The sequence below is a fragment of the Phalacrocorax carbo genome, chromosome 8 (assembly GCF_963921805.1).
Source record: "Phalacrocorax carbo chromosome 8, bPhaCar2.1, whole genome shotgun sequence".
In the NCBI taxonomy this organism is placed as follows: Eukaryota; Metazoa; Chordata; class Aves; order Suliformes; family Phalacrocoracidae; genus Phalacrocorax; species Phalacrocorax carbo.
The window spans coordinates 31,247,177-31,265,865 of NC_087520.1; the positions used below are offsets into that span (position 1 = coordinate 31,247,177).

General features: G+C 39.9%; 1 protein-coding gene across 12 annotated transcripts in view; it reads right to left on the reverse strand.

The window, feature by feature from the left end:
- Window positions 1-18,689, reverse strand: part of PHKB (phosphorylase kinase regulatory subunit beta) — a 93,275-nt gene that overhangs the window by 38,792 nt on the left and 35,794 nt on the right. For all 12 annotated transcript variants that reach the window (XM_064459453.1, XM_064459454.1, XM_064459452.1 and 9 more), the window contains 5 exons: window positions 18,023-18,220; window positions 17,243-17,300; window positions 6,914-6,991; window positions 4,880-5,038; window positions 760-854 (listed from right to left, as the gene is read on the reverse strand). In XM_064459453.1, the coding sequence (XP_064315523.1) occupies window positions 760-854; window positions 4,880-5,038; window positions 6,914-6,991; window positions 17,243-17,300; window positions 18,023-18,220 (588 nt within the window). The remainder of the gene's footprint in view (window positions 1-759; window positions 855-4,879; window positions 5,039-6,913; window positions 6,992-17,242; window positions 17,301-18,022; window positions 18,221-18,689) is intronic.

An 18,689-nucleotide genomic window follows, 5' to 3' on the forward strand; every position in this document is an offset into this window, starting at 1 on the left:
AAGCAGCATTTGGATAGAACAAGAAAAACACAGTTCACTTCTGATCTTGGAATAAATCTTAAGGTAAATCCTTCATATTTTATGCTTCAATAACAAATTCACAGTGGTGAACAGGGAACTTTCCAAATATATATTCCTTATACCAAGAAATAAAAAGGCTGAAAAACCATCTCTTAGCTACACATTTCCAATTCTTACCTCTTTAATAAATGAAGTCCCCTACGTACAGATCATGTTTCTATCTTGTTATCCTATCTATCTGCTGCGGTTTTCAATGACAATGTTTCAAGTGTACCCTATCCCTGGGCACTCATTCCTGCTATGCCTTTAAGCCACGTACAGGAGTGCATGTATATACCATGCACACCAGAGAAGAATCTCATCCTTGTACCTCTTTGGAGCTCTAAATAAAAAAAAAAATTAATACACTGAAGTGGTAATTAATTTGAAGGAATAAAAAAGCAGGCTAATTCTCGCCTTCCTGACGTAAGTCAAAGGAACGTACCTATTAGCAGCTATTTAAACTTACATTTTATGTACAATTTTGATTGCACCACTTCATTTGAAGGCGAACATGCACCACTTCCCCAAAACTGCAGATGTTATAATCTTCCTTTGAAAAGTAATCCTCCGCCAGCTAAGAAAATGTACATGCATTTAATATTTTCCTACACTTTAACTGTAATATTAGAAAACCATACTAACGAATAGATTACAATTCCTTCAGTAAAAATATTTTAATACTAAGCTTATGCTTACCTGATTTGAAAATCTCATGCTAACATTCCGCTGATCTTGTGGAGGTATGTAACGTCCGATGGGGTCGATATCTTTAGGACTTACTAATTTTTCAGCTGAAAGTATAGGATAATAAAAATACAGAATGACTTGAGTACTTTCTGCAGCTTTTGTGAAGGTGGCATGCAAACATGTTTTCTGTAGTAATTTCTGCTGCTATAATCTGTGTTTTAGATCAATTATTTACAAAAGGACATTGTACAAAATTATATTAATTTTAAAACTAATAACTCAAGCATCATTCTTGCTACAGCTAATTATAATACTGTAGTATATAAAACCAATCCTTTATTTTTTCACTGAGATGTGTTAAAAGAATGTATGCAGGCAACAGACTCCACAACACAGAAGTCACATAAAAAGCCCTCTATCCACAACCATGGAATTATTCTATAGCTTTAACTAGAAACTCAATGTTTACCGTCAAAAATTGTTTAGCTTTGAAGAAAAGCAGACAGACTCTATCTCAAGGTAATCACACGACTATAATACCAAAAGGGACAAGGGATATCAAATGTATCACTCAAGTCAATATCTCAAGAATAAATTGTAAAAAAACCCATTTAAATGTATTTGAAACCTAGCAGTTTTTTTCTGGTGGGGGATGACGACCCAAACATAAAATTCCATTATTCTAACCTTTTCCTTAAGGTCCCCAGTAAAAGTACATTATGTCCTTCAAATAGGCATTCTCCTATCAAAATCTCATTTTGACATGAAACTGTCCAATCTTTATTTAATTTCTGCTACACAGAAGGTCACAGTGCATGTTCATTTCTCCTATATGTAAGTCAACAATTTTGCACATATTCTTAAAAAGCTCTACCCTAGGAAATCAGCTATTAATCTGAAAGAGAAATAGCTCATTACTCCATCAGCTTAATTCAGCTACAACAGAAAACCAACACTGTCTTGATAAGAAAAATGTTTCTGAATTCAAGACTGTGTAGTAAATTAAGGCAGCAGTTCATAAACTGAAAAGCTGGCCCAAGCTTAACAGTGTTAGGAAAGATAAAGAGGGCAGAATAGATGGTGGTGCAGTGGAAAGAAAGCGCATGGGCAGCCAATGAAGGACATAGGCTGGGCAGTTCACCGAGTAAGCCCAGAAGGAGCCAGCTGCTGCTGCTAGGATCTATGCCAGCAACCATCAGCCACTAGGTACTGTGGCCATCTCCTGTCCTCAGCCTTCTGCTGAGAGAGTGCAGCTTGGTTCCTGCCATGAAAGGACCCTGTTCCTCTGCTTGCACTGCTCCTGCTGAGTCACGATCCAAATACAGGTGGTTATGTTAAAAAACAAAACAACAAAAAAAGCACAAAGCTAGAGTATGAAAAATTACCACAGGCAATTTATTAATATACTGACACAAGTTACCAAAATAAGTTTTTAAGGAAAACAGTCACCAAAGCTCCAGTCCACACAGTCAGACCTCTTCTGCTGGCTAAAGGCATGGAAGTTACTGCAATCATTTGTAGTACTGCTAATGCTATAGAATTGATTCACCAAATGACTGCAAGATCAAAGGACTCTGCCTTATAGTTCTTAAAAACAAGAGTGGTTTCCAGAACAGGTGTTGTATTTCCACGTTTTACACTGCTCAGTAATTAAAATATGTAGTCAAAATAATTTTGTATTTAAAACAACTACACCAATAGACTAATATAAAATTTAAGCTAACTTTCAATATTTACAATTTTAGAAAATTATTGATTTTGAAGAATCTCAGTTTATATTCATCATCATTACTGCAAATACAAGTGTATCAGAACCCAAATGCAGGGTTTTCCTTGTTAGCTCATCATTTACTTCAGCAAAAGCTGACGACATTTAATCCACTTTGTCTATGCTCTAAAAAATATTGCTAAAAACTCTTAACTTAGTTCTAGGCAGAGCAGGATATAAAAATTATAAGGAAAAAGCACAGGAAAGATAAGAAAGATACTACATGCAAGACTAAACTGACTGAATTTTCAGATGCATAAAACAGCTGAACACCTGGCACCCCTTTCCCTTGCTCTAAAATGGGGACCCTAGCATAAACGCTTTACAAACCTCCTCAAACACAGCAAGAAAGAAATTATATTAAAAGCTGCATCACCATCTGTGAAATGCATGCTTTTCTTCATAAACAATTTTTTAAGTTACATAAGCATGTGGTGACTTCCAGCAGCGGTAGGCAGGCATTTTCATTGCCTCTGTTGTTCAGAGCCTTTGTAAGCAGGATCAAAAGTTCAACTCCACTACTTCGGTTTGCCCCTCAGTGGGAGGCAGCAAGATGTTTAAGAATTGACTCAGTTTCATGTTGCTGCATTTAGAACAATTTGGACCGCAACAGGCAGACACTAAGCTCACAGACAGCAGAAAAATCTACAAAGGTTATATTGTATACTCGCCTACACAACAGAAGCAAGGCGGCTGAGCAAATACAAATTAATTGCTACCCTTGAGGCAGCACAACTATTTCTGGAATGGATGATGAAATGGGAAATCTGTACCTCCCCAGAAATCAAAGTGTTTGGAGTCAGACTTCCACTTAATTAACAACCACCAATGAGCGAAGTAATGCACACAAAGACTTTCACTAAGGACATGATTGTTATTCAGGTAGGTTTTAACCCAGAAAGGAGCAAAATTAAATGGAGTTCCTGATATAACAATCACTGGGGAATAGATTTAGTTTTGCAATAAAATTTCCAGAACCTATTTGCAAAGATGATGAGCGAAAAGGAAAAAAAATATTTTTTAAAAAGGGAGGGAGGAATGAAAAGGAGCGAATACAGTGGAGAGAATGTTTGGAAACAGCTATTAATGGCAACGTTTCAGAAAGAGATTCATCACAATTATTTAAAAATAAAAAGTGTAAGAATGTTCAGCAAAGAAAGAATTGAAGCAAACCAGAAGAAAGTTACGTTACTCAAACACCATTTCGCAATCAATAAATAAAATTTATTTAACCAGTGTTCTGCAGGTATAGAAATACACAAATATTAATACACGATGTATACTAGCAGAATTACTACACTATTCCTGCACACACATTTGAGGATTACTTGGCTCACTAAGAGGTGAAATTAAGATTTTGTCATTAAAGGTGAGATTGCCTGTGTTTACTTTCCAGTGTTGGCTAAAAAAGGAATTATGCAAGGAATACAGTGAAACCAAGCAGGTGGAGCACCAGACGGACTCTGTTCTTCCATACCTAAAGATACAACCACTGTTCCTGCCAAGTCTTGAATTTTTAAACTCCCCTTCAATCTTTCTCATTTTTACTACTGACAGCCTGTTTCCTTTTATAGTGTTCACAGAAAAAAAGTTTTTAGAACTCAGTCTACTGATTACCAGGTAAATGCTGAGCATGTTGAAGTAACGTAATATATCTTTCTCCTAAAAGAAATACTAAGAAAAAAAGTCTTAACTGTTAAGACTTTCCTGGCTTAACAACTGGTTTTGTATTAGCCTTTGAATACTCTCAAGTGAGACCGAGAGTTCATTTGTGACTGAAATTCACCATATCAACCTTCAATGGCCAAACTTTGAAATGCACTTTCCAGTGCCTATCTAGTCTCTTCTGTTTTAAAGGATAAAAATAACACAGACTGAAGAAGGCATTAACTTTATTTCAGACTACAACTATTCAAAATTCAAACTTGTCTTGCTTAAACCAGTAAATAATTTGAATTAAGTGCTATAGATCACTTACAAACATCACTGCACAGGTGCAGCTGATACAGTTAATCCAGAAAGTGTCATGTTAATATATTTTGTCATGAAGCAAAGGAAATAAAAGGGAAAGCCAGGAAAAGAAACAGCAAAAAAGGAAATCACGTTTAGAAGATTTTCAGTACTCTATAAAATACTCAAGTAAGCTTTACAGTATGCAGCATAAAATTTTAACATAAAGAATAAAAAGCAATTTTTGCCTATCATCACACATGTACCAAAGCAGAGGACATACATGCCACCCACAGTCCATTCAAAAACTCAAGCCAATGTGTTGGTTCAGATTCAAGAAAAACATTAACAAGATAAATACCATTTACTGCTTATGAGCCAAAACCTGCTATAATTTCCTCAGCCTCTTACCCAGGAGTTTTGCAATGATGTAAACTGCCTGTCCCCACAAGAAAAACTTTCCATCACGTCCATTGTTGCTAGGAAACCGTTTCTGACTGCCAGGGCTCTTCTTTTCCAGTTCAACAAAATCAGCTGGCACATAGTAATACTTGGGTACAACAGGACACCCTATGGAGTTTTAAAATAAGTACAGTAAGGATGTAAATGCCACTTGCATTATTATTTGACTGTAGTCCCCTAATAAAGCTGAAGTGGATTCAAAACAGCATAAATTACACCCTAGCAAAAACTTCATTGAACAGAAAGACTGTTGTCATTCACTGTTATCTCTCAAAATCACAATCAGTGTAGGAAACCCAGGGCAATATTAAACTATTTTATTTTTCACCAAACATTTCCACAGAATTTCTTCCCAGAACATACATATTATTTGTGTGTGCAAAAAGGAAGAAAAAAAAATTTTTCACCTAAAGCAAACACAGTACTGATAACAAGCCATCACCAAAAGAAATGAAAGCTGCAGAGTGAAACACCTGGGATGTTTTGCCTCAAATTTAACACCAACTCAGTATCAGTAAAAGCTTGGCCAAAAGGTGTAAAAGAGTTAATTAAATGAAAATTGTAATTTTTTGCAAGTATGCAAAACCAAGTTAAAACCAGAAATTTAATTTTGAAAAATCATGAAACAAAATGGCATAATTTCTTCACTGGAAGATAGCATATCTTGTGTCTAGAATTATGCTACAGGTATCACTGATCATTGTAGATTAATAACCTTTATTTCAACACTTTAAGTGGATGAGAATCAGGAGTTCAGAAACATACTTAGAAATGACTGACCTAATTATATGCAATGTAGAAGCATATTAATATGCTTTCTGCAAAATTAAACTTCACCTTACTATGGTTTTAATTTTGCATTTATTTGGATAAAGAACAGGTGATAAATAGAATAAAGTTGCGGTGTTTGACTATCTGCTGAGATTAAAAAATTTACTGGCAAGAAGCTGAGAAAAACTGAAAAGCAGGAGTTATTAGAGATAGACCATTCAAATGATTGAGGCATCAAAACGCACAGAGAAATTTTAAGATGAGACATCCATGATGCCATTCAACAAGAGGAACCACAAGATTAATTTAGTGTCCATGGAACTTCACATAATCATTAATAATCAGAAAAACAGCAGTGATCAGCAAGATCATAAAATTTGCTATGTAATGAAAATTTGGTAAGGAAATGTTTGTATTTCTTACAGAAACCAGTTCACTTCAACAAGCATTCTACGTCTAAAGAACAAGTCAGACTAAAGTATTCTACACCTATTGTGTAGCTCTACCACAGATGTCAAGAACAAGTGGCTAAAGATGCTGAGTTTTAAAACTGGATTGTCAGTATATTGAAGCTTGTTCTGTTCTCAGGCCATTTCTTTTCCTCCCACTCAAACTTATAATTTTTTTTTTTAAACTGAACTTTGGATGGATGTGCCTGTAGGCCAGCGATATCCTTGTGTGCAGTTCCACCAAAAATCTGGAGTGCACGATGTAAGAGAACATTTATATTAAAATTAATATGTTGCCACTTCCAATGCTCTAAACTAGAAACAATTTCCTATGCATGTACCACATTATTTTTCAAGTCTTGTGAAGTTAAGTGACAATGAATGATGCAAGTAATTCTCAGCCATATCCAGGTAGAACACTGAAATAGTCTGACTGCCGGTAGTCAATATTTTCCTGCAAAGTCATTTTGTAGATAATGAAGCACAGGCAAAGGAGGACAGGAATGACAGGGTACAGTGTAAATCTTACATTTATATCAGTAGCATTTCTCCAGATAACATTACTTTTATTATCACACTTTATGATGCAATGTATCTACATGGAAGAGATATTTAGTATTAGTATTTTGCCATCAGGAAACACAGTGATATTATTTCTCCTTTGCTCTGACTGCAATATCCATTAATAGGAATGTCAGTATTTTAATAATGTCAGATAAATAAAAAGCTACAGTGTCTTAGTAGAATTATTATCAGATAATACCTTCAGATGTATGTTGAAGCAAAGGATCCAGAAGATCTTGATATTCCTTTACTTGTGCAGGATTTCCTCTAAAAACTCCTAAAAATAACAAAACAATAATTGATTAAATGGAAGAAATAACTTTTCCGTGAGCTTAATGTTCATAATAGAAGAAAAATATCTAGTATTTATTTTTCAGTGGGGTAGTACCTACACACTGAACAGTTCATGAAATGTAAAGGACTAAACTGTAGATCCACACTAATTGCTACAACTAAGTCTCACAGGGCTCATGAGTCAGCCACTCTCTCATTAGCTTAAATGAAAGTGATGGCCAGTTCCATGGGATAGTAAAACTGTGAACTTACAGAGGCTCAGGAACTGGACGGAGACAACCAGTCCAGCTAGCTGTAAATAACTTTCTTAATTATAGCAGAATGAAGAAGCAGAGCTTGTGTGCCAGTATGGAGGCAAACAGGCTGGTTCTAAATCTTTAGGACAGTAGCAAACTGATCTAGAAATAAGCCGTCTAGAAATACCAATAAATGGACAGACAAGCAATTTGAAGTACTAAATTGAAAAATTCCACTCCAAAGATTTTTAGATGGAATATACACATTGATAAATTATATAGGTATTATATCTTCATAATCTAGAGGTTCAGAACTGCTGACACACCTTGAGATATTAAGCAGAACAGTCAATTCTGCAATACTGCTTTTGGGGAGAAATTGGTAACTTCGGAAGTCCCAGTACTTTAAATGTCTTTCTAGCAGAATTTAGTAATCCCAAAATGAATTTGATGAATATTAATATAACCAGTGCTCAGTTCATCAGAAGTTCTTACATGAAAAGATATATACCAAAAGCATTTCTGTTCATCATGAAAAATGTGGATGAACTTGACAAGTCACACTGGCTTTTTAAAACAGAACATTTTTTTTAAATTAAAGGAGAACAAGTTAGATTAAAACTTTTCATTGTACATCTTTCACTAATTTCTTTCCACAGTTTTCCTTTTCAATTACCACATTCTTCCATATTATTAAAAATAGCTGTAGTGTTTCCCTCCTTACCTTATCCTAGAAAATGACTATAAGCCTCTGCATTCCACCAGAAGTGTAAAAAAGCTTTTGCAAATGCTATTCAAATATGGCTTATGCAAAAACCAGTCATAGTTCAATCCTTTCCAACAGCTATAGATGCACATCTACTACCCAGAGAGTCCTAAACAATTTCCTTTTCAGAAAAATCACAAAAGTAAATTAGTACTAAAGCAGGATTTTGTATTCCTAAGAAGGGTGAATTCTAAAGGGCAAAAATAAGACGAAAATCACAAACCCATCCACTGACAAGAAATGTACCAGAACAGCTTTTTTATATAAAGTTTAGATATGTTTTTTGTTAGGAGATATAGAATCATTAAGGTTGGAAAAGACCCTTAAGATCATCAAGTCCAACCACTAACCTATCACTGCCAAGTCCACCACTAAACCACATCCTCAAGCACCACATCTACCCTTCTTTTAAATACCTCCAGGGATGGAGACTCCACCACCTCCCTGGGCAGCCTGTTCCGGTGTTTGACAACCCTTTTGGTGAAGAAGTTTTTCCTAATATCCAACCTAAACTTCCCCTGGCGCAGCTTGAAGCCATTTCCTTTCGTCCTATAGCTTGTCACAAAAACCTTATCTTTTATGTTAAGAATATCCAACAAACTATTCTACCGAAAAGCCAAAGCACAGTAGAAAGCTGGAGTTTGACTGCTGTATAGAGATTTCTTTCTTTCTATGGCTCTTCAATGCTCTGTCCAAAACCAAAGCTTGACAAGGGTTGGTCACTATATTTTCAAATATTCCCAAGCACATATATACAGGAAATTAATTCACTTGCCAAGAGAAACAAGGAAAACAAAAGTTTGCAAGCAAAAAAGGGTGTGTTTAGATGACACACTGAACTGTTCCAAAACACCTGAGAAGAGTCATGACATGAGAGCGAGATAGTCTGACTAGTTGTAATTTAGTCTTATTGGCAGACATTGTAGAGGATAAAAAGATGCATTTATGTGATAATACAATTGCTTTTATATTATGAATCATCTAGTAAAGGTAACAGTTGGATAATAATGATCTTCATCCATGAGGAACAAAACAATGTTATTATTACTACGAGAAAATGCATAACTAATTCATTAGTATCTACTTGCCAGACCTGTCTTAACTCTCCATGTCTTAAAAATCCTAAAAAGCTGTCATTGACAAAACAGAAAGGTTGATGAGCTAATTAGTTTGTCTGATAAATGAAAATATAAGGGAATACATAGTAAATATACAGTTACTTGAATATGTTCTGCTAATCTTTCAAAAAGCAAACAATGAAAGAAGTTTTGCTATTGTCAACAAAAATTGGGGGCTTATGGACTATGATTTACATGACTCTCTCCTTTATTTAATGGAGCACTGTCCTATTGTTCTGCAGGTAGCAAAATCCAGCTATCAGGACTTACCGAGATATTCAGTAGCTTAATACACTTTGCTGAACAGGCTTTCCTTTGTACTCTGCAAGTGTGTTGGATGAGCAAATAGGCTTTCAGCTGAACCAGTATTCACAATGGAGCAGCCTGAGAATTTTTCAACATTTACATTATGAAGACATTGAACTGTAATCTATTCCTGCTCCTATTTCATTCTTGTGCTGGTTTTGGCTGAGAAGAGGTTAATTCTCTTCACTGTAGTGCCTGTAATAGTCAGGGACCGTTCCAGCTTCCCATGCTCTGCCATGTGGGCAGGAAGCTGGGAGGGGCGGGGCCATGGCCAGGGCAGCTGACCCTGACTGGCCAACGGGGTGTTCATTCCATACCATGTGATGCCATGACCAGTATATTCAGGGGGTCAGTTGGCATGCAGGGTGTTGCAGCTTGGGGACAGCTGGTGTTGGGTCTGTGGGTGGCTCTGTCATGTGTGGTTTGTTTTGGTGGTTCATCCCCCCCCCGTTTCATGCCTCTCATTGTTTTCCTTTCCATTACATTTTTGTTGTTGATATTTTAATTATTAAATTGTTCTTATCTCAACCCATGAGCTTTACCCTTCTGATTGTCTCCCCTGTCCCACCGGTGGGGGAGTGAGCGAGCGAGTGGCTGTGTGGGGCTGAGCTGCTGGCTAAACCACAACAGTCTTTTTTGGTGCCCAACGTGGGCCTCAAGGGTTGGAGACAGTAACACCTGCTGGTCATAGCACCATGTTGTCCTTTTTGCAGTTGGTGTTAAAGATTGGTGTTGGTTTGTTTAGTCTGCTGTGTTCTGCTGTGATTAGTAATGTTTTGCCTACGAGCTTTGTTATGCAAACACTTGTCTTCACCTTTATCTGGTATTTGGGGTTTTTGCTGAAACCCTTACTGTACTTTGGATACCACCTTGTTGAGGCAATTAGCAATTTTACTTCCTCTTCTGAGAGATTTTATATGGAGGAAATACAGAATGGTATCTTTGCAACTTTCTTCTATGATGTCTCTGCTTCTATTACAACCACCTTTTTGTATCTTGAGCATCCTTGGGTGGTTAAGGTGCACATATTGTTAGTTTTTGGGCATGTTGCTTTGGTTTTGACTGAGCAACTTAAGAATATTAGCCAGAAATCTGCACCAAGGCTTGATAGTTACGAGTGGCAGGGCATGTGGGACAGCATGGGCAAATACCTAGGGCAGTGAGCACCCCCAGTGTTTTGGAGTTTCACCCCGAACAAGTGCAGAATCCTGAAAAACTAGTAGAATATTTGGAGAAAGTATGTTGTTACGCTGGGAACTCCAGAGAGACACAGATAACTGCAACGTGCTGGGGCCTGGCCCATGCGTACCCAGCCCTGCTCAACAGGATTCAGTGCTCCCAAGGGGAAGAGGTCTCTGGATTGAAAGGCAAAGTGACAGGCACTGCGGTCACTCCAGCCCCAATGACAGACACTGTGGCTACTCAAACCCCCATGACAGGCACTGGACTCAGAGAATAAACCCATGCCAGTATCAATCACCCCCATAAACAAGAAGAAATATTGGAAGCAGAAGTCAACTCGTTTAGAATGGGATGGTGAAAAAGCAGGGCCATCACGAGGAGAGGAGGAAGAAGTCATAAATGAAATAGAGACCACCCGATCCCTGTCCTTGAGTGAGTTGCAAGATATGCAAAAAGATTTCAGCTGTCGTTCAGGTGAGCACATTGTGACCTGGCTGCTCCGATGCTGGGATAATGGGGCCAGTAGCCTGGAACTAGAGAGAAAAGAAGCCAAACAAATGGGATCCCTTTCTGGGGAAGGGGGTGTTGACAAAGCAATTGGAAAAAACCCACAAGCCCTCAGCCTCTGGAGGCGACTCCTGTCCAGAGTAAAGGAAAGGTATCCCTTTAAAGAAGATGTTACATATCGCCCAGGAAAATGGACAACCATGGAGAAAGGCATCCAGTATCTAAGGGAATTAGCTGTGCTTGAGGTGATTTATGGTGACCTGGACGATCAACGGTCATCCAAAGATCCAGAGGAAGCTGAGTGCACACGACCCATGTGGAAGAGCACACCATCTTTGTATGCAAACTCATTGGCAGTAATGTCCTGGAGAAAGGATGAGGCAGTGGCAGAGGTGATAGATTCTGGGAGTATGAAGCAAATATCTCTTCCTCGCTCATATCTGCTGTGGAGAGATGTGTATCCTGAGAGGTCCAGCAACTCAAAGAAGATAGTTCCTACTCCCCACCTCTACAGAGTAGTATCTCAGCTGTTAGGAATAAGCGTCCTTTGGCTCAAAGGAGAGGATGCACACCATGAGCCACCCTATGGTTCTGCCTGTGTGACCATGGAGAGGACATGATGAGGTGGGATGGCAAGACTACCTTGACCCTAGAGGTATGGGTAGGTGAGCCACAAGAAAGAACAATCACTCAGGGAGGTTCTTCCAGGAAAACTGCTGCTCCAGTTTCCAGTGAGCAAGTCCCCAGACAGATGAGTAGAAGTGCTGATTTTATTTCTGAGCATAATAGAGAGACTCTTGATTCACATTTACAGGAAGTGAGTTGGGAATGCCATGATCAAGACTAGAGGGGCCCTGCCTCCAGCCACATGGAGGAAAGGGATAACCGGGTTTACTGGACTGTGTGGATCCAATGGCCTGGCACGTCCGACCCACAGGAGTATAAAGCTCTAGTGGACACCAGTGTACATGCACCTTAATGCCATCAAACTATATAGGGGCAGAACCCATCAGTATTGCTGGAGTGACAGGGGGATCCCAAGAGTTAACTGTATTGGAGGCTGAAGTGAGCCTCACCGGGAATGAGTGGCAAAAGCACCCCATTGTGACTGGCCCAGAGGCTCTGTGCATCCTTGGCATAGACTACCTCAGGAGAGGGTATTTCGAGGACCCAAAAGGGTACAGGTGGGCTTTTGGTGTAGCTGCTTTGGAGACGGAGGAAATTAAACAGCTTTCTACCTTGCCTGGCCTCTTGAAGGACCCTTATGTTGTGGGGTTGCTGAAGGTCAAAGAACATCAGGTGCCAATCACCACCACAACAGTGCACCAGCGGCAATACCGCACCAACCGAGACTCTCTGATGCCCATCCATGACCTCATTCACCAACTGAGGAGCTGAGGAGTCATCAGTAAGACCCACTCACCCTTTAACAGTCCCATATGGCCAGTGCGGAAGTCTAATGGAGAGTGGAGGCTAACAGTAGACTATTGTGGCCTGAACGAAGTCACTCCACCATTGAGTGCTGCTGGGCCAGACATGCCAGAACTTCAATACGAACTGGAGTCCAAGGCAGCCAAGTGGTATGCCACATTTGATATTGCTAATGCATTCTCCTCAGTCCCTCTGGCAGCAGAGTGCAGGCCACAGTTTGCTTTCACTTGGAGGGGTGTCCAGTACACCTGGAATCGACTGCCCCAGGGGTGGAAACACAGTCCTGCCATTTGCCGTGGACTGATCCATACTGCACTGGAACAGGATGGAGCTCCCGAATACCTACGCTACATAGAGGACATCATCGTGTGGGGCAACACAGCAGAAGAAATTTTTGAGAAAGGAAAGAAAATAGTTCAAATCCTTCTGAAAGCTGGTTTTGCCATAAAACAGAGTAAGGTGAAGGGACCCGCACAAGAAATCCAGTTCTTAGGAATCAAATGGCAAGATAGTCATCATCAGATCCCCATGGATGTGATCAACAAAATAGCAGCCATGTCTCCATCAACTAGCAAAAAGGAAACACAAGCTTTCTTGGGCATTGTGGGTTTTGGAAGAATGCACATTCCAAATTACAGTCTAATTGTAAGCCCTCTCTATCAAGTGACCAGGAAAAAGAAGGATTTCAAATGGGGCCCTGAGCAACAACAAGCTTTTGAACAGATTAAACAAGAAATAGTTCATGCAGTAGCTCTTGGGCCAGTCCGGGCAGGACAAGATGTAAAAAATGTGCTCTACACTGCAGCTGGGGACAATGGCCCTACCTGGAGCCTCTGGCAGGAAGTGCCAGGGGAGACCCGAGGTCAACCCCTAGGGTTTTGGAGTCGGGGATACAGAGGGTCCAAAGCCCACTATACTTCAACTGAAAAAGATATATTGGCAGCATATGAAGGGGTCCGAGCTGCTTCAGAAGTGGTTGGTACTGAAGCACAGCTGCTTCTGGCACCCCAACTGACAGTGCTGGGCTGGATGTTCAAAGGAAACATCCCCTCTACACACCATACAACTGATGCTACATGGAGTAAATGGGTTGCACTGATCACCCAGCGGGCTCGAGTAGGAACCCCAGTCGCCCAGGAATCTTGGAAGTGATTATGGACTGGCCAGAAGGCAAAGATTTTGGATTATCACCAGAGGAGGAGGTGACACATGCTGAAGAAGCCCCACTCTATAACAAACTGTCAGAAGATGAAAAGCAGTATGCCCTGTTCACTGATGGGCCCTGTCGCCTTGTGGGAAAGCACCGGAGATGGAAGGCTGCTGTATGGAGTCCTACACGACAAGCAGCAGAAACTGGTGAAGGAGAAGATGAATCCAGCCAGTTTGCAGAGGTAAAGGCTATCCAGCTGGCCTTAGACATTGCTGAACAGGAAAAGTGGCCAGTGCTCTATCTTTATACTGACTCCTGGACAGTGGTAAATGCCCTGTGGGGCTGGCTACAGCAGTGGAAGCAAAACAACTGCCAGCGTAGAGGTAAACCCATCTGGGCCGCCACATTGTGGCAAGATATTGCTGCCCAGGTAGAGAACCTGGTTATGAAAGTACGTCACATGGATGCTCATGTCCCCAAGAGTCAGGCCACCGAAGAACATTGGAACAACCAGCAGGTAGATCAGGCTGCCAAGATTGAAGTGGCTGAGGTGGATCTGGACTGGCACCATAAGGGTGAACTATTTCTAGCTCGGTGGGCCCAAGACACCTCAGGCCATCAAGGGAGAGATGCAACATACAGGTGGGCTCGTGATCGAGGGGTGGACTTGACCATGGATGCTATTGCGCAGGTTATTCACAAATGTGAAACATGCACTGCAATCAAGCAAGCGAAGCGGGTAAAGCCTCTGTGGTATGGGGGACGATGGCTGAAGTATAAATATGGGGAGGCCTGGCAAATTGACTATATCACACTCCCACAAACCTGCCAAGTCAAGTGCCACGTGCTTACAATGGTAGAAGCAACCACCGGCTGGCTGGAAACATATCCTGTCCCCCACGCCACTGCCCGGAACACTATCCTGGGTCTCGAAAAACAAGTCCTGTGGCAACATGGCACCCCAGAGGGAAATGAGTCAGACAACGGGACTCATTTCCGAAATAACCTCATAGACAGCTGGGCCAAAGAGCATGGTATTGAGTGGGTGTATCACATCCCCTATCACGCACCAGCCTCTGGGAAAATTGAACGGTATAATGGACTGTTAAAAACTATGCTATGAGCAATGGGGGGTGGAACATTCAAGGACTGGGATACACATTTAGCAAAGGCCACGTGGTTAGTCAACATGAGGGGATCTGCCAATTAAGCTGGCCCTGCCCAGTCAGAAATCCTACATACTGTGGAAGGGGATAGAGTCCCTCCAGTGCATGTAAAAAATATGCTGCGCAAATCAGTCTGGGTTCTTCCTGCCTCAGGCAAAGGCAAACCCATTCATGGGATTGCTTTTGCTCAAGGACCTGCTGGGTGCACTTGGTGGGTGATGCGGGAGGATGGAGAAATCCAATGTGTGCCTCCAGGGACACATGTTTTGGGTGAAAACAGCCAATGAACGGAATGGCATAATGCAAACTACTACATAATATTGTATGTCATCTTTATGTTGTATCAATATCATAGTACAAACCACCCACTCGGTGGAAGATGAACTTTGATGAAACAAGCGAAGTGCAGCAGTGATGGAACAATGACTGACTTGGTAGGCAGCAACCGAACGCCACACACACCATCTTTCCCCTCTTGAAAGACTGATATGACAGATGGAACCCAGAGTCATGAACTGGGTGAACTCAATGGACATTTTTATGGACTTTTTACAGGGAAGATCCATAAACTAAGGGAATGATGTCTGTGTATTATGTTAAAGGATGGGAAGGGGAGGGGTGGTGGTTGGTACAGTTGTATTGGATGGTATGGGACCAGGGCATGGTGTAAATGGTATGGAATAAGGGGTGGAGAATGTGCTGGTTTTGGCTGAGAAGGGGTTAATTCTCTTCACTGTAGTGCCTGTAGTAGTCAGGGACCTTTCCAGCTTCCCATGCTCTGCCATGTGGAGAGGAGGTTGGGAGAGGGTGGGGCTGGGGTAGCTTACCCTGATTGGCCAATGGGATGTTCATTCCTTACCATGTGATGCCATGACCAGTACATTAACGAGGGCAGCTGGCACGCTGGGCAGATTGCAGATTGCGGGCAGTGAGCAGCTGTGTCATGTTCGGGTGGTTGTGGTGGTTCATTCCTCCCCCACGGGTTTTGCGCCTCCCATTGTTTTCTGTTCCACTGCATTTTATTTTTTGTTATTTTAATTATTAAACCGTTCTTAACCCACGAGCGTTACCCTTCTGATTCTCTCCCACTGCACCAGTGGGGAGTGAGCAAGTGGCTGTATGGGGTTGAGTTACCGGATAAACCACAGCAACTGTCTTTTTGCATTTTAAGTCGCTCTGAATAAGCTTCAAATTTTGCATTAACGAAACCTGTGGAATTGGAGGCATGCACAAAATCTACTAATAAACTTGTTCTATTTGATAGAACTGTGGTACAGGAAAAAAGATAAGCACAGTATGTGCAAAATATTGTACTTTTGCTTTGTAATACAAGAGGAGTAAAATGCTTTCTTTATTCTTCTAATTTCACTTAAAGATTATTATCTTTCTTGTTCTTTCCAAAACTGCGAGTGGTCAGTGTTAAATGCCAGTGCTTTTCTCCTCAGTTTTGGCCATCACTCTCTGAAAAACGTCAAGCATTCCATTAGAAAAATTGATTGCGAAACCTTACTACATCTTCTAACAAAATACTTTAATCTGTGGGTGGCCACAGAGGAGTCTAGGCAAATAACAGGTTTCTATGCCCCCTCACCATCTTTATTTGAAAACCATTCAACACACTGAAGGGAAAAAAAAACCAGATGTAAAAGGATGAAAACCTGGACAAGTCTTTCTGATGGCTGTAATCCTTACTCATTTTTTTATTCAGACTTTTGTTCTATGTGAGTTTTAGCTTCCATCCTGAAATCATCCTGTGAACTTGTCTGGTATGTCTCCTATCCTCAAGACAAGGACTAGTTAGTGGTATTTGTGTTGTTTTTGTCGGTTTTGTGGGTTTTTTTTGGGGGGGTGGGGTAGGGGGTTTAAATCAGACTAACTGGCTACACATGGAGGAATGTGGCCAAGAAGCACAGGCCTTTCAAAAAGAAACTAGGCCTCTTCTGGTTCTCTTTCTTCTCTTCCGAGTTCTTTTTCAATTAGCACAGAATATACAACTTCAAAAATTGCAACATTCCATTTATCAATGTGTTCTCTCTTCCACTTCCTTTTCTCTTATGTGCTGCTGTGAAATTCTGATATACTGTGAAAGTTTTTAAGGCTTAAAAGGCAATGCAGGACTGAATATCACCGATGTAATCTTTAAAAAAAACCCAACTGTATCAAGTTCTGTTCTAAAAACAGTTCACATTAAAAACGCTGAAATACAGGGCGCTGTGTGCTAGGGTTTTTTTAACCCAAGAGGCAGAAGTCTCAATGAGATATTTAGCATCACTGCATTATAGTGACGCAGGACAAGAAAATAATTTTGTATCCTTCCTCTAGGGGCTCATCTCTAATGCCTTTAAAGAACAGGAATGTAAAGCTGTACTTACCATCAATTATCATGAAAATAAAAAAGAGAGGGAATTCACACTCAATGCCATCAAAAAGCTGAAAAGAAGAAAAATTAATTAGCCATTTCACCATTTTGGTTTAAGGAAATTTATTTGAATATCCTCTTGAATAATTTCGAAGCAAAAAAATACAAACATAGATGCAAAAACATTTTAGTACATCAGCCCTTCGTTTAGCTTACAGCTTCTTAATTCTATGAGCACTTTAACTGAGCTTTTACATATGCATTCTAAAGCAGAATTTTTACATAATCTATGTCTTATTTTCTCCAGCGAAATTATTGGGGGGGAAGTAAATTTTCATTTAGACAACCTTTACTGATATACACTGTGTCAAAAACAAAATTGGTTTCTATACACTCATATTGTAGTCAGCTGTGAAATTAAATAAATGATAAATAACTCCCTTATTTGTCATGTGAAATCACCTGTACCCTAAATGTAAATGGAAGCACATTCATTACAAAACAAATCAATGACTAACTTGCTGACTTAGCAACCTCTCAAAACTGCACATGCCAGATTACAAAATGAATCTCCTTCCCTTGAAGCAATTAGGAATCTTTGTGCAATTCAAATTGCAAATACTGGGGGAAGGGGGTCTGGTTTGGTTTTGTTTTCTTTTGGTTTTTGGGGGAGGATTTTGGTTTGGTATTAGGGTTTTGGTTTTGTTTTGGTTGGTTGGTTGTTTTTTTAAGTGCTGCCTAAACATTTTAGAAAACCAAAATGTGTCCTTACATAGGCCAGGTATTACTTTACCTTAATTTCTGCTGGCTTGTAATAACGTCGTGTTCTGTCCTCCAGTGCTGTTCTGTACCCATCTCTCAGAAATCTTTTAAATCCATATTTTCCTTTCAATTTTCTAATAATTTTATCTAGTGTTTGACTGAACAAAACATCATCATCCAAAGCAAATGCAGGATAACTAAGACAGGGCAAAAGAGCTGCATCAGTATTCTGTAGAAGGAGAGGAAGAAATAGCACATTACAGATTCAGTGTGATCTCTGACAACTATTTGATGCACAAAGACTGTTTAACTTATTAAGTGAAATATACATTTGGAACATTTATCTTTATCAAAATCATAGTACTAATGTATTAAACTAGTGCGCAAAATAAAACTTCTAAAGATATACAAGGATAAACTACAAACCCAATATTGGGATATATGATTTAAAAGAAAACTTATTTGACTCAAAATCTGACCTACTTTACAGTTGATAATCTGCAGGGATAAGTGATTACATTCTAGAACTTTGTGGGGTTAGAAACTAGAAATATCCTTCAGGTTATTCCTGGAAGAAACACAAACATTTGGGTATCCTATGCTCAAAATGAATCACAAGCATTTTATAAAGGTGCAATGCTGAGAAGTAACTATGATTAAATCATTGTTCCTGAAAAGCTTTCTCAGGAATATTCTTC